Raw genomic sequence first — 12,840 nt, forward strand, 5'->3', positions numbered from 1 at the left:
AATTCCCAAGCCTGCACATAGTGGGCCTGCCAAGCCAGCATATAGTAGGCCAACACATAACGGGCCTGCAGCACATATTATCTGCCAGCACTTCAGGGTCTGATATGGGCCGTTAGTAGCAACCCTGGTCCCCTGGGAAGAATGACATGGGAATCTCCTGACCCAATCATCTTCCATGCTCCAACAAAATTTCACTGGAAACGTTTTTATTGAAAAAAAAAAAATTGTACAAATAAGTTCTTGGTTTAACAGCAACAAGGGCTCACTTTCCTCCCCCCCATCTTTGAAAATCTATAAAAGGAAAAAAAAAGTTCATCCCCATGATGCCTGACCAGAGTCTGCCCAAGAGAACCCCTTATGAGCGCCTCCCGGACCCCCTCTCGGGGCCAGGGCCATGGCTGGGGGGTGCCTGTCCCAGGGCTTGCAGCACCAAGTTTTGTAGTTGAGGGAAGTTGGGAGAAGACTGGGCTAGAGCTGGGGAGGGGGCTGAGGTGCGGGCAGTGTCAGGAAGCGAGCGCTCCCCTTCCACGAGGGCTGGGCTGGACCCCCAGCTCGATGTGGTCTCACAGATGGGAAAGCACTTGGCTATAAATACGAACACTGACTGAGGCAGGCTTGATCCCAGGTCTCCGAGGGCAGGGCACGAGGACCACCGCCCAGGCCCCACAGGAGGGGGCGCTCTGGGCTCGGCATCCGGTACCTGGGGCCCCATGTGCAAGCGGAGTGAATTCCAGCTGGGAAGGTCTGCTCAGACACGGGGAGCCTGCTCTGTTGCCCCACCCCCACCCCGTGGAACATCCAAGGTCGGAACCTCAGTTCCTCCCACCCCCATAGCACCCATGTGTCTCAGGAGCCTTCAGCTGCCTCCTGCCAGCCCGTGCCCACCCTGGGGCCCTACAACTCGTCTCGCATCTTGTCACCCTTGGGTCGGACCAGGCGCCCGATGAACAGCAGGGAGCCGCTCTGGGTGTCTCGAACCAGGAAGATGAAGGGGTGGTCAGCATAGAAGAGCTTGGGGCTGCGCAGCTCCTCGCGCCCGTAGATGTCCTGGTCGAAGGGGTTGCCCTCTGTGTCCCACTCGAAGGCGGTGGCGTGGAACACACTGGCCAGGTAGAGGTCCTTCTTGCCCGACATGCGCGACAGGTCTGCCTTGTTCTTGTCAATGGCCTCAGTCAGACCCAGCCCAGCCAGGTGTTTCTGTGGGACCAGGTAGGCATCACGTGAGGTCATGGTGCGCAAAGCTCCCAGACTCTCCCCGTCCACCCACACTGCCCGGCATCTCCTACCCCACCTGTTCCTCAGAGCCGCTCCCTGCCACCCTCTGTGTGCCACACATGGTGCGGGCACTTCAACCACTGCTTTCTCAATCCCAAGGACACCCTGCAAGAGCTTCTAGCCTCCACTTCACAGATGCAGAAACTGAGACTCGGAGAAAAGGCAGAATTTATCCCTGGCTCCGCCAAGCAATCTTGACCAGTGCCTGTCAAGGTGTGGGTCATGGACAGCCAGCACCAGCACCGCTGGCAGCGTATATGGCCACACCGTGGCTTGATGAATGGTGCTAGGTCCACACCCGGGATCCAAACCTCTGAACCCTGGGGCTGCCAAAGCAGAGTGCACAAACTTAACCGCTGTGCCCCCAGGCCAGCCCCTGGGAACCTTTTTAAACAACCTCTCCAGGTAATTCTTGGCACACTCGAGTTTGAGAAAGACTAATCTAAGGAAAGCTATTGGGCTTAAAACCTTTCCAGGGTGATATGATGTCTGGGATTTGCTTCAAAGTAATCTCATGGGGGAGAAATGGGTGTGTCTAGATGAATCCTTATTGGTTGGGAGTTATTAACAGTTAAAGCTGGATGACGGATACATGAGGGTTCGTTACATTAATCTATCTTTATTATAGTTTTATACGTTTCCACAGTGAAAAGTTAAAACACCCCCCTCCTGTCAGCACGCCCCGCCCTGCTCTCCAGGGTGCAGCCTCATTGAACAAGCTGCACTGCGAGGGCTGCCCTCTCTCCCTGTGGGTCTCCTTAGACACCACATCTTCCAGGAAGCCCTCTCTATCCCACAAGACTGGAGCCGTGCCTCCCTGGGCCTCCACACCCCTAGCCTCTGTCTGTCAGTGTCTGGTCCTGTCTGTCTCTCCCCGCCGCCTCAGAGCTCCCGCAGGGCAGGGCCCACTGCCAGGGCTCTCCCCGGCGCTGAGGGCGGAAGAGGCAGCAGCAAAGGGCGGTTGGCTGAGTGAACAGCAGCCGCCAGGGCTGTGCCTCCTGCAGGACAGTCCACTTCCCCAGGAGGGCCAAACAGGCACTAGACCTGGGGTCCTGAGACAGGCATTCTAGTCTACGCCAGTCCCGATGACCTTGCACAAGGTCAAATTTGCCAGCTCAATCTACCCCATGGACTGGGGGGTCGTGTGTCCCCCGAGGGCTCCAGGGAGACATGGGAGAAAGAAGGGTAGAAAGGGATCAGATAATGGTCACTGCAGAAGAAGGGGCTGGGGAAGAGTTGGGACAGGCCTGGGAGGGAGACGGTGACGGCCATGCTCAGGAAACCTCACTTCTACCTACGGTACAGACCATACCAGCTCCACGAGCCCCGGGCTAGGAGCCTAAGCCCCATTTCATCTCAAGCTTTCTCTCTCCACGCTCTCAGCCGCAAGTCTGAACCAATTCTGGGGGTGAGAGGCCTGCCAAGGAACCATTGCTGGCAGCCAACACGAGAATGAGATGAAAGTTCTCCCTTTGGAGTAGGTCAAAAATCTCTCCCTGTTGCTTACAGAAAGGCCGCCTGAGCCTTCACCTGGAGGACTCACGGCGAGTCCACCACTGACTAGCCAGGTGACCTCAGCCAGGCACTGCTTCTCTCCGAGCCGCTGCCCAGCACCCAGGGTGGTCATGAGGGGGACATGCTGTTGAGTGGGTACGTTAAGTTTCCACTCATCCCAAGGGACCCATAGCTGAAAGCCACTGTTAGTGTCACTATCGCAAGGGGGATGAGCCTCCAGCTGGAACAATCTGTAACTGGGGCACTTCAGACTCTCAGAGGCATGGGATTGAGGGCATGGTTTGGGGCCAGACATCTGAGTTCCTGGCTGTGTGACTTTAGATAAGATATTTAACCTTTCTGAGCCTCAGCCTCCTCATCTGCAGGATAAGGCTGATAGTCTGACCTAATAAAGTTGTTTCGAGGATTAAAAGTTTAATACCCACAAAGCACTTAGAAGAGGGCCTGACATACAGCAAGCACTCAATGATATTTAGCTACCAATGTTATCACCACCTTCCCAAGGGGCAGGGCCCATGCCTCCTGCCTCCCCAGCTTCCCCCACAGCAGAGCCCAGTACCTCTGGGACACCCAGGGGGCTCAGGACGGACCTGCTGAGCTGCTGAATGGCTGCCCCGGGCACCCCTCCTCCTCCAAGCCCTGCAGGTCCCGGGGTTGGGCCGGCCCTCACCTGCAGATCGTGCGTCACCTCCACCACCCCCTTGGGCAGGGAGATGGCGACAGCCTTCTTCTGCATCTTCCCCATCCAGGTCTTCAGCTGCTCTTTAGTCAGCAGCTTTTCAAGGCGCTCGAGGGGCTCCACATGGTGAGGCATGAGGATGATGAGGCTGGAGAGCTTGTGCGCCAGGGGCATCTCCACAATTTGCAGCTTCTCCTTCTCGTCGTCATAGTAGTTGTAGAGGCCTGAGAGAGTGCAGAGAAGGTCCTGGGCATGCGGTGGGGCGCAGCCGGGCCAGCCCCAAGCATCCTCGGAGCCCCACCTGGGCCCCCCGCTCTGCGAGGCACCTACCTGTCCGGTGCATCATTGTGACACCCACGGTGTAGGAACGGGTCACCATGAAGCCTCGGTTGTCCACCATCTTGTGGTGGAATTTCTCGTCCCAGTGTGCTGCCGTGGGAGGTAGGACACAGGTCAGAGAGACACGCCCCCACCTAGAAACACAACACAGCCCCTAACCCCCAAATGCATTTGGGGGATCAACCCTGATCTATCCTGCCACAGGCTTCTGTCCCAGTCTTTGGGGCTCTGCTGTAGCCCACCTGCTCCCCGAGCACCCACCCAATGGAGTACATGTTGCCTGCTTTGGGGGCGGGAGTCTTGGCCCCAGGACACGCTGTCTGAAGACAGGCTTTCCCCAGTCAGAGCCTGCGCTTCCCACAGGATAGGGAATCCCCTCAGCCACCTGCACGTCCACCCTCTGCCCCGGCACCAGTCAAGCATTTGGGGAACACGTGCTGAGCTGGACTTCTCACCCCACCTGCTAACTGAGGAGTCCATGCCCTGCGCAGGGAGTGCCCCAAGACCACCCTTAATTTTTTTTTTTAAAAGATTTTATTTTTTCCTTTTTTTTCTCCCCAAAGCCCCCCAGTACATAGTTGTATATTCTTCCTTGTGGGTTCTTCTAGTTGTGGCATGTGGGACACTGCCTCAGTGTGGTTTGATGAGCAGCGCCATGTCCGCACCCAGGATTCGAACCAACGAAACACTGAGCTGCCTGCAGCGGAGCGCTCGAACTTAACCACTCGGCCACGGGGCCAGCCCCTCCTTTTTTTTTTCTAAAGATTTTATTTTTTTTCCCTTTTCCTCCCCAAAGCCCCCCAGTACATAGTTGCATATTCTTCATTGTGAGTCCTTCTAGTTGTGGCATGTGGGACGCTGCCTCAGCGTGGTCTGATGAGCAGTGCCATGTCTGCGGCCAGGATTCGAACCAACGAAACACAGGGCCGCCTGCAGCAGCGCGCTCGAACTTAACCACTCGGCCACGGGGCCAGCCCCGACCACCCTTAATTCCTGTCTGCAAGTCCTGTCTCCGTGGCCAGAAAAATGACCCCAAAAACCATGCCTGGGTGACAGTGGCCTGAACCCTGCCCTAAGTCACAATCAGACCTGTGTTCAAATCCAGACTCAGCTGTTGACTGGCTGCAAGAGCTTTCACCCCTCCCAGGTAAGGGATGAGGGGGTTACCTCATCCTTACACACCAGGAAAGGCCCAGTGCTGTCGGTACAGTGGGCCCTCCATATGCACAGATCGGGAACCCATGGATACAGAGGGCCGACTAAGGGACTTGAGCATCCTCGGATTTTGGTATCCGCGGGGGTCCTGGAACCAATGCCCCGTGGATACCAAAGGATGACTATACGCAAAAATACTCAGTCACCCCAAATCCCATCTTCAAATCAACACAGATGCGCCTGGGCCTGAGTCGCGCTCTGCCATCTCCTAGCTGAGCCTGTTTCTGCACCTGTGAGATGGGGGGAACCCTACCAGCGCCCAGGTTGCTTTAGGATCAGGCATGATCACAGGTGTGGGACCTTTCTGCTGCTTGCTACTGAGCAGCAGAACTGATGATCGAATTTTAGGGATTCAAAAACAAGCAACAGAACTTCCACGTGATGAAACACAGCAGGAGCACATCCCCCAGAGTCCCTCTGCTGGGCCTGAATCTCCATCCCGTTCTTGCAGACACACCCTACACCTTCTGAATGGAGTTTCTTGTATGTAGAGAGGGTTTATACCAGTGCCTGCCTCCCCGGGTTGCTGAGGAGTGAACGGGCAGCAGCTCGCGGTGCTTGGCACAGGGGTACTGATCTAATCGCCAGGCTGGGGAGGGGGAGGCGCGCGCCCCGGGGACTCACGCTTGAAGAACATGGCGTTGACCAGCAGCGCGCCGTCCGTGCGCTCCACGTCCTTGGTGACCTCGGGCAGCTTGCCGTCGGTGGTCTGCGCGGCCCACTCGTTGATGGACTGCAGCGCGCTGCGCTTGTCGCGGAAGTTGATCTTGGAGTGCTCGCAGTTGTAGTGCTGCTTGCTGCTGCGCACGAAGTCGTCGGCAAAGCTCACCGAGCTGGGCCCGTAGAGGCGGCTGCCCAGCTTCCAGGTCACGTTGCGCGCCGTGCTGTTGCTCAGCGAGCGCAGCAGCTCACCCAGGCCCGCGTGCACCTCCTCGTCGCGCAGCTGCTCGGCGCTCAGCACAGCCTTCGCCTGCGACGCCGTGGCCGCCTTGCCGCCCAGCGACACGAGCCCCAGCGACGAGGCCACCACCACGGGCGACAGCAGGATGTTCTCCACCGCCTGGTCTTTGGCCATGGCCTGGTAAAGGCTGAAGGCCAGGCCAGCGCTGCGCTCAGCCAGGGTGGCCGCCTTGGGGCTCAGCTTCTCGGCCGTGCCAGGGGCTGCTGCGGCCGCGGGTTTCTTCACCTCGGCGGCCAGGGCCGCGGCCAGGAGGCAGAAGGTGCTGATGAGCAGGAGGGAGTGCATGGCTGGGAGGCGGGTTGTGTGCACCACGGAGGACCTGTGCGGGCTGCAGAGAGAGGGCACCCTCAGGCTCCAGGCGTTCGTCCCCAACAACCAACCCCAGCATTCTGGCTGCCACCAAGTCCCCTAGAGATGGGAGCGAGGGAGCCCAGAAAACTCAAGGTTGCCCAGACAAGGGATCTCAGAGGCCTCCCTATCCAAAGCAGGTTCCTGGCAATTCACCACCTCCACCCCAATTTCTTGCACTGAACTTACAACACTTAGACTTGGGTGTTTACTAAGTATTATTTCCATCCCTAATTGGTCTGGGACCTCCAGGAGGACAGGAAACCTAGCCAGTCTGGTTTCCCTCTGCATCGCCAGTGCCTAGCACAAGAGGCCCCAGCTGTTCCTGAATGAGCAGGACTCAGGCCACTGGCCAGACCTGGGGTCGTCAGTTTGTACAAAGGTTAGCTCCGATCTCGTACAACCCTGGGGCCCTTTTCCAGTGGAAAAAGGTGGCAGCCGGGCTGAGGGTCTGCAAAGGATGTCTCATGGGGCAGAGGTGCAGGCCTGCTCCTCCCCCATGCTTTTCATTCCACCCTGGGACGTTAATGAGTCACTGGTTGGTTCACTCATTAAATGGGGGAGCCCACATGCCCAGTCTGCTGCCCCAAGGGTGACCTTGAGAGAGAGAGAGAGTGTGTGTGTGTGTGTTTGTGTGTCCACCCCTCTCTGAGCCTCAGTCTCCCGCCCCAAGCTGCGAGGGTCTAGGTGTCCATGCCTGAGGCCTCTATCCTGGCAGGGACTTGCCTGCCTATCTGCCCACAGCCCCTGGAGCCGATGGGAAATCCCCAGGACAAAAGCTGGAGGCTGGGGGCTTCCTGAAAGGAAGGATACTGCGGGAGGGGCTAAGTCACAGCTCAGTGGAGCGGTGACATCCCTCCCCTTCACCAGAGGCTGGCCAGATGTGTGTTCAGCCTCCCAGGAAGCTGGCGCCACCTCAGATTCCATTCTGCCCTCCCACCTGACAGCCACTGCCACACAGGCCATGTGCTCTGTGGCCACAGCGTTGCCCTCAGGCCCCCTCCCCCAACCACAGCGGTAGCAGTGGCCCCTAGGGCAGGCCTCACTCCCCTCGCTGGGGCCTGCAGTCAGGACAGTCTCTCCACATGGGATGTGTCCCCCGTTCCCCTCCTTCAGGGCTTCTCGCCTCCACTGCATGCAGCAGGATGGAAGAGGAGATGACAGAGTCATGGGAAGGGCTGGAAAGAACCCTGGCGGAGGCTGAGATCCCACTGCTCGGGCAGACCCCATCCCATGGTCCTCCTCAAGGAAGACCAGAAATTCAGAATCCCGGTGGAAGACCCTCAGGATTCGGGCCTGCCTGCGGGAGCACTGGGTTTCGGGGAAGACTCGATGGCTGCAACCATCCTGTGAACCAGGCAGGGCCCCCTCCCTGGGCTGCCACCTCCTTGAAGGTGCGGTGCTAAGGAGCAGCAAAGAGGACTTGGGAAGAGGGGAGGGAAGGCCACTGAGATTCACAACTGCCTGGGGGAAGGTACGAGAGAGACCTGGACCCTGGAGTGCAGACTGTGGAGCTAAGAGAGAGGCGACCCCAAAGTACAGACGGGAGGGGCAGCTCAGGGCCCAGGCCACCTCCTCCCAGGCCTAGCGCCTTCCCCACCAGACCTGGAGCTCAAAGGCACAGTGAGCATATTATGATCGTACAAACAAGGGCACTTAAAAGAGTAAAATGGGGCACTACTAATTATTATGCCAGGACAACAGGCATATGGTCACCCTATTCAGAGGCCACCTCTAGTCCAGACAGCTGATGCAAGAGCTCAGACCACTGTAGAGGCCACCAGCATCCCTTGGGGAGAGGCAAGGAGCCCGGCTCACAGCCCTGCCACGTGGCAGACACCATCTTGACAGCCCCCACCGGCAGCCAACCGGAACCTCAAAGGGCTGGGAGGGGCTTTTCAAGAAAGCTCCAAATGACTAGTTTGGGATTCCTCAGGCAGCCACGCAGCTGCGCTCCTGCTTCTGCTCCGGGTGGGGTGACGTGGCAGGCTGGAAGCGGAATTATCTCCACCGGCCGGCAGAGGGGGGTTCCAGTCTGAGAAGCAGGAAGGCCTGGGTTCTGGTCCCCAAGGGGGCCATGGAGCCTCCCGGGCCTTAGCTTCAGGGCCGCACATGGGTGTCCGCAGGGAGATGCATGGCTGTGGAGAAGGGCTGCCTGGTAACCCAGCAGCTGGAGCGGACGGAGGCAAGTCCCTGCAAGCAGGCTGGACTCCTGCGGCTGAGCCCACGTTGCCACAAAGAAATCCCAGCCCTCAGGGCAAGGCTAGATGATTTACGGTCCCACAAAGAAAAATACGCAATCAGAGAGCTGAGGGTTGTGCCCACAGCTAGCCAGACTGCATTGAGACCGAATTCTAGGTTTAAGTAGAAGGGAAGGGAAGCAGATGCTAGGGGGACCACCAGAGAGGGTCTCAAACACTTGAGGGGGTCTAAAATACCTTGAAACTGCCTCAGGGGGAGGTCAATGCCTGCCTTTTTCATTCTGAAAGAAAACAGAAGAGTGAGGAGAATGGAGAGGGCAGAGCTGGGGTGGTGGTGAGGAAGGGCCTGGAAGGCCCAGCCCCAAAACGGGACCCCATCTCCACTTCCCCTTGCACAAAGGAAGGCAAAACCAGTCCCAGATCTACAGGGACCTTGGAGGTCATCCATCTCATTGTACTGTGTGAGAAACTGAGGCCAGAGACCCATCCCAAATCCCACGGGGATCAGTGGAGGGTCAGGCCTCCTAGCACAGGGCTCCCAGAAGCACCCAGAGAGCCCCTCCTGAGGCTGGATGTGGTGTCCTGTTACACAGCCAGTAAAAAACATTTCTGCTAGGACTGCCGGTGACCAGAGACAAAAGGAGGGGACCCGGAGGCCTCTGGAAGGGGGGATGGGCAGATGAACCATCTGAGCACAGGAGGGTGTGGTCCCAGCCAGACTTCCAGGGAATCAAAGCCCCCTAATTTTCCTCGGTCTCCATCCGGGCCCTGCAGCCCAGAGGGACCAGCCGGAAACCGGGAAGAGGCGGGGCCGGGCCTCCTGGTCATGCTGGAAGCCGCTGCATTCTTCCTCCTCCACTCCAGCCCCTCAGGAATGTCCCTACGCAGGGGGCAGGGACCCGCGGCCTCTGGAAGTAGCCTTAACCCTGCAGTTACTCCAGGAACCAGGTGGCAGTGGATAGAATTAGCCCGGGTGACTCAAAGCCTTCTCGTCAGTTCCCCTCCCCACTTCTGTGGGCGGATGCAGCCCTGCTGAGTCCTCACCCCCTTTTTGGAGGGCGGTGGGGGAGACGGGTGCTGGTCAAGTCCCTGCTCTAGCTGCCATCACCTGCACACGCAGGCTACTGATCAGAAGTGGAGACACTGTTGGCGACTCCTCCCAAGCCATGGGGACCCCAAAAGCCAAGACCTCCCCACCCCCGCCAGGAAAAGCCAAGACTGTTTCACCTCCTTTCCCACCACCCTACCTTCAGGAGGCTCAGATGCCCCCCAACAAGCCTGTGAGAAGGCTGGTCCACCACTCCCGCCTGGCCCCTGGGCCTCAACCCCAGAACTGGAGGCACCCCGAACTGCAGAGCAGGCCTGGCCCCCGGATCCGTGCGGGGAGGCGCCCCAGACTGTATCCCCTCCCTCCTTGTTCCCGCCAAGGGTCGAGTCTCAGCATCCCGGCCCCCAGCCCACCGTCTCCTCTGCCATCACCACCCTTGTCCCAGACTTCTGGGGAACCATGCACTTCTTCCAGATCCTCCGAGTGCCTGACTCCCCATCCCCGGTTCCGACCTCCGCCCCGGCCCTCACCACCTAGCCCCGGGGTCTCGATCCCCAACGCTCCAGCGGCCCCCAGCCCCTCCCTCGGGCAGCCCCTCACCTGGGCCGGCCGGGAGTCTCGCTCTCGAGCCGCGGGCGGTTTCCACTCTCCGCCGCTCCCCCGCTTCCCAGATCTATATATGGCGTCCCCTCCTCCCGCCCGTCCCGAGAAACTTCTGGAAAGTTGGAAAAGCTTCCGGAGGGCGCCCCGGCTCCACCAAAAAAAGCCAAAGACCTCCCCCAAACCGCCCCGGCTCCCGCCCCCTCCCTCTGCGGACTCTCCTGGCCCCTGGGTCCTACTGCCCCCCTCGTCGGACGGAGCGGGGGAGCGGGGGAGCGGGGACCCCCGCCGGGAGGCCGCCCGGGACCGCACGACCTGCGGAGCGCACGGGCGTCCTCGACTCAGCGCAGACTCCGGGCCCTTGTGGTCCTGGAGGGCGGGGCGGGGGAAGTGCCGACCACTGGGCTGGAGGGGACGTGGGGCTCCAGGGTCCAGCTTCCCGAGAGGAGCCCCCTCCCGGCCCCACGCTCTGCGCACAAGCCACATTCCTTCCAGCATCCCTTTCCTTGCAGAGGCTCTGCCTCAGTGGGTCCTCTCCCCCCGGCTGGAAACTTAACTGGGTTCCCCTGCACGCCCCCTCCTCAGTCAGTTTCCCTCTCCTTTGTCTCAGGCAAGGGGTCAGGGGTTGGGAGGCAGCTCCCTTGTCCATCTGCAGTTTATCTCGAGCACCTTGGCGCAAGTTCGACCTCGGTGACGGGCCCTGAGGTGGAGAGGGATGGACCAGACTCAGTACCGGACCCTCCCCGAGGAAAGTCTTGGAGTGATAGAGGCAGAGACACTTCCAGAACATCAGGTGGTCTGGCTGGGCCCGGAGGGGTGCACAGGAGGGAGAACCCTGGCTGTCCACCCAGTAATATGCTGTGTGACCCTAAGCCAGGTACTTTCCTTTTCTGGGCATCTTTTCCTTTGGCTGTGAATTGTGATGTGAAGTCATTCCTTGCTTCCCTTCCCTCTCTGTCTCTGTCTGTCTCTCTCTCTCCTTGGTCCCCCTGCCCCCTCCCTGTCTGGTCCCCTCCCACGGACTCCAGGTCTCACTATCAACTCCTCTCAGCTCGCCCTCCCACAGCTGATAGCCTCTTGAGCTCTGAGCCCAGTGGGGGTATTCTTTTCTGTTCCAGGTGCTGAGGTCACAGCTGAGAACAGGACAAAGTCCTCGCCTTCAGGGATGTACATTCTGAGGGGCGCGTGTTCTCGTTAGCAGAAAACTCAGGAAGACAGATTATTCAGGACCCGCCTGCCCTCCCCCGGATTTTCTTTAATAGTGAAATGACAAATAACGGATGGGCACAGTATGGAGAGGAAGGGACAGAGTCAAGAGACACTTCATTCACTCATTCATTCAGTCAGTCAACAGACCGTGCTGAGTATCTTCTTTCTTCCAGGTGCATCTCTGGGTCTTGGGGAGCAAATGAATCCCAGCAGCCAGCGGGTGAATCAGCTGGGTCCCCGGCAGCAGGGGCGGGGGGTGGGCCCCTTCTGCCCCGCAGCCTAGTGGTGGTGACCGACTTCTCAGTCTGGGTTAGGCTGTGCTGCTGCGAGTCAGACTACAAGGGCTGTGGGAAATCTTAGGCGCCAAGAGCTTCAGACTCTCCAAATCAGAGATTCTTTGACGCCTAAGGTGATCATCATAGAATATGGTACCTTACTCGAAGCCCAATGGAGTCTTTGAATCCACCTAAGGAATCTTAGAATGTTAAATGTCAGAGTCAAAGAATCTTATAATAAAAGTATTAATGACCCAGGGCTGCAAGGCCTCTCAGAGGTCATGGATTCCTGTCTGCAGCCCCAAGCAGAAGACCTCTCCGCAGTGCCCAGAAAGGCGAGCACCCGGGCTCTGCCAAGAACAGGGAGGCAGCCCCTCCCTCTGAGGCAGCCTCGCATTCTTTCTGAGGACAGGTCTGATCACTAACAAGGTCTTTCTGCCTCAGGGGGTGTCCATCTCTGGGGAGCTGTCCTGGGCATCGGTGTCCTCCTGCCTCAACTGTGGATTGCTTTTAAGGGTAAGTCTTTATTGTCCAAGGAAACGGCCTGGGTCACAGGCCAGACCCCACCCCTACCCCCAGCTTGGCCCTCAGGTGGTAGTTGGCCAGTGAGCTAAGGGTCCATCAGAGCCGGTGGAATGAAGGAGAAGTTCATCTTAGTTTCCAGCAGGTCCAGATGTCCAAATCCCGCAGAGCTTTCCTTTCCTTCACAGTCTTCCATCTCTTAGCTCTCTGAGGCCTCACCGACACTTTAGGGGGAAGCTGAGTGCCATGATTCTCAGTGATCATCCTGAGAGGGAAGGGTAAACTGAGGCTCATGCTGTTAGCTAAACCCAGAATCCTAGAAGGTCAGAGTAGAAAGGACCACTGCCCTCCTTTACAGACAGGGAAGCTGAGGCCTGGAGCGGGGCCTGGGTCTGAAGACCTTCTGCCAGCCTCGCCAGACCACTCCTGGAGCTCAGACTGGGTCAGAAGCCTCCTGTGTGGGGCGGAGCTGCGTTATCTCTGCGTCGTCACCCTGGGTTGTCACTGGAGACTTTGGAGGGGCAGGTCCTTCCCCTTCTCACTCTGAGTCACACCCACCACAGTGCAGGCCCAGAAGAGGCAGGGGGTGAGCGTGGTCACTGAGTGATGGAGGCAGCCGCCTGAGTCCACTGGGCTCCCAGCTCAGCCTTCCT

The 12,840-nt window shown here is 58.7% G+C and overlaps 1 protein-coding gene across 2 annotated transcripts; it reads right to left on the reverse strand.

Moving 5' to 3' along the window:
- Positions 1-189: 189 nt before the first annotated feature.
- Positions 190-10,546, reverse strand: SERPINH1 (serpin family H member 1). 2 transcript variants are annotated; one of them, XM_023645699.2, is made up of 6 exons: positions 10,182-10,524; positions 8,771-8,814; positions 5,648-6,312; positions 3,800-3,898; positions 3,461-3,693; positions 190-1,197 (listed from the first exon to the last, which is right to left on the reverse strand). In XM_023645699.2, the coding sequence occupies exons 3-6, from the start codon at positions 6,267-6,269 to the stop codon at positions 895-897; spliced, it is 1,257 nt and encodes a 418-aa protein (XP_023501467.1). In that variant the 5' UTR covers positions 6,270-6,312; positions 8,771-8,814; positions 10,182-10,524; the 3' UTR covers positions 190-894. The 2 variants fall into 2 exon arrangements, with proteins under 2 accessions (XP_023501467.1, XP_023501466.1); XM_023645698.2 differs by lacking the exon at positions 8,771-8,814 and having other exon boundaries at positions 10,182-10,546.
- Positions 10,547-12,840: the final 2,294 nt, after the last annotated feature.

This window comes from Equus caballus, chromosome 7 (assembly GCF_041296265.1).
Source record: "Equus caballus isolate H_3958 breed thoroughbred chromosome 7, TB-T2T, whole genome shotgun sequence".
NCBI classification, from domain to species: domain Eukaryota; kingdom Metazoa; phylum Chordata; class Mammalia; order Perissodactyla; family Equidae; genus Equus; species Equus caballus.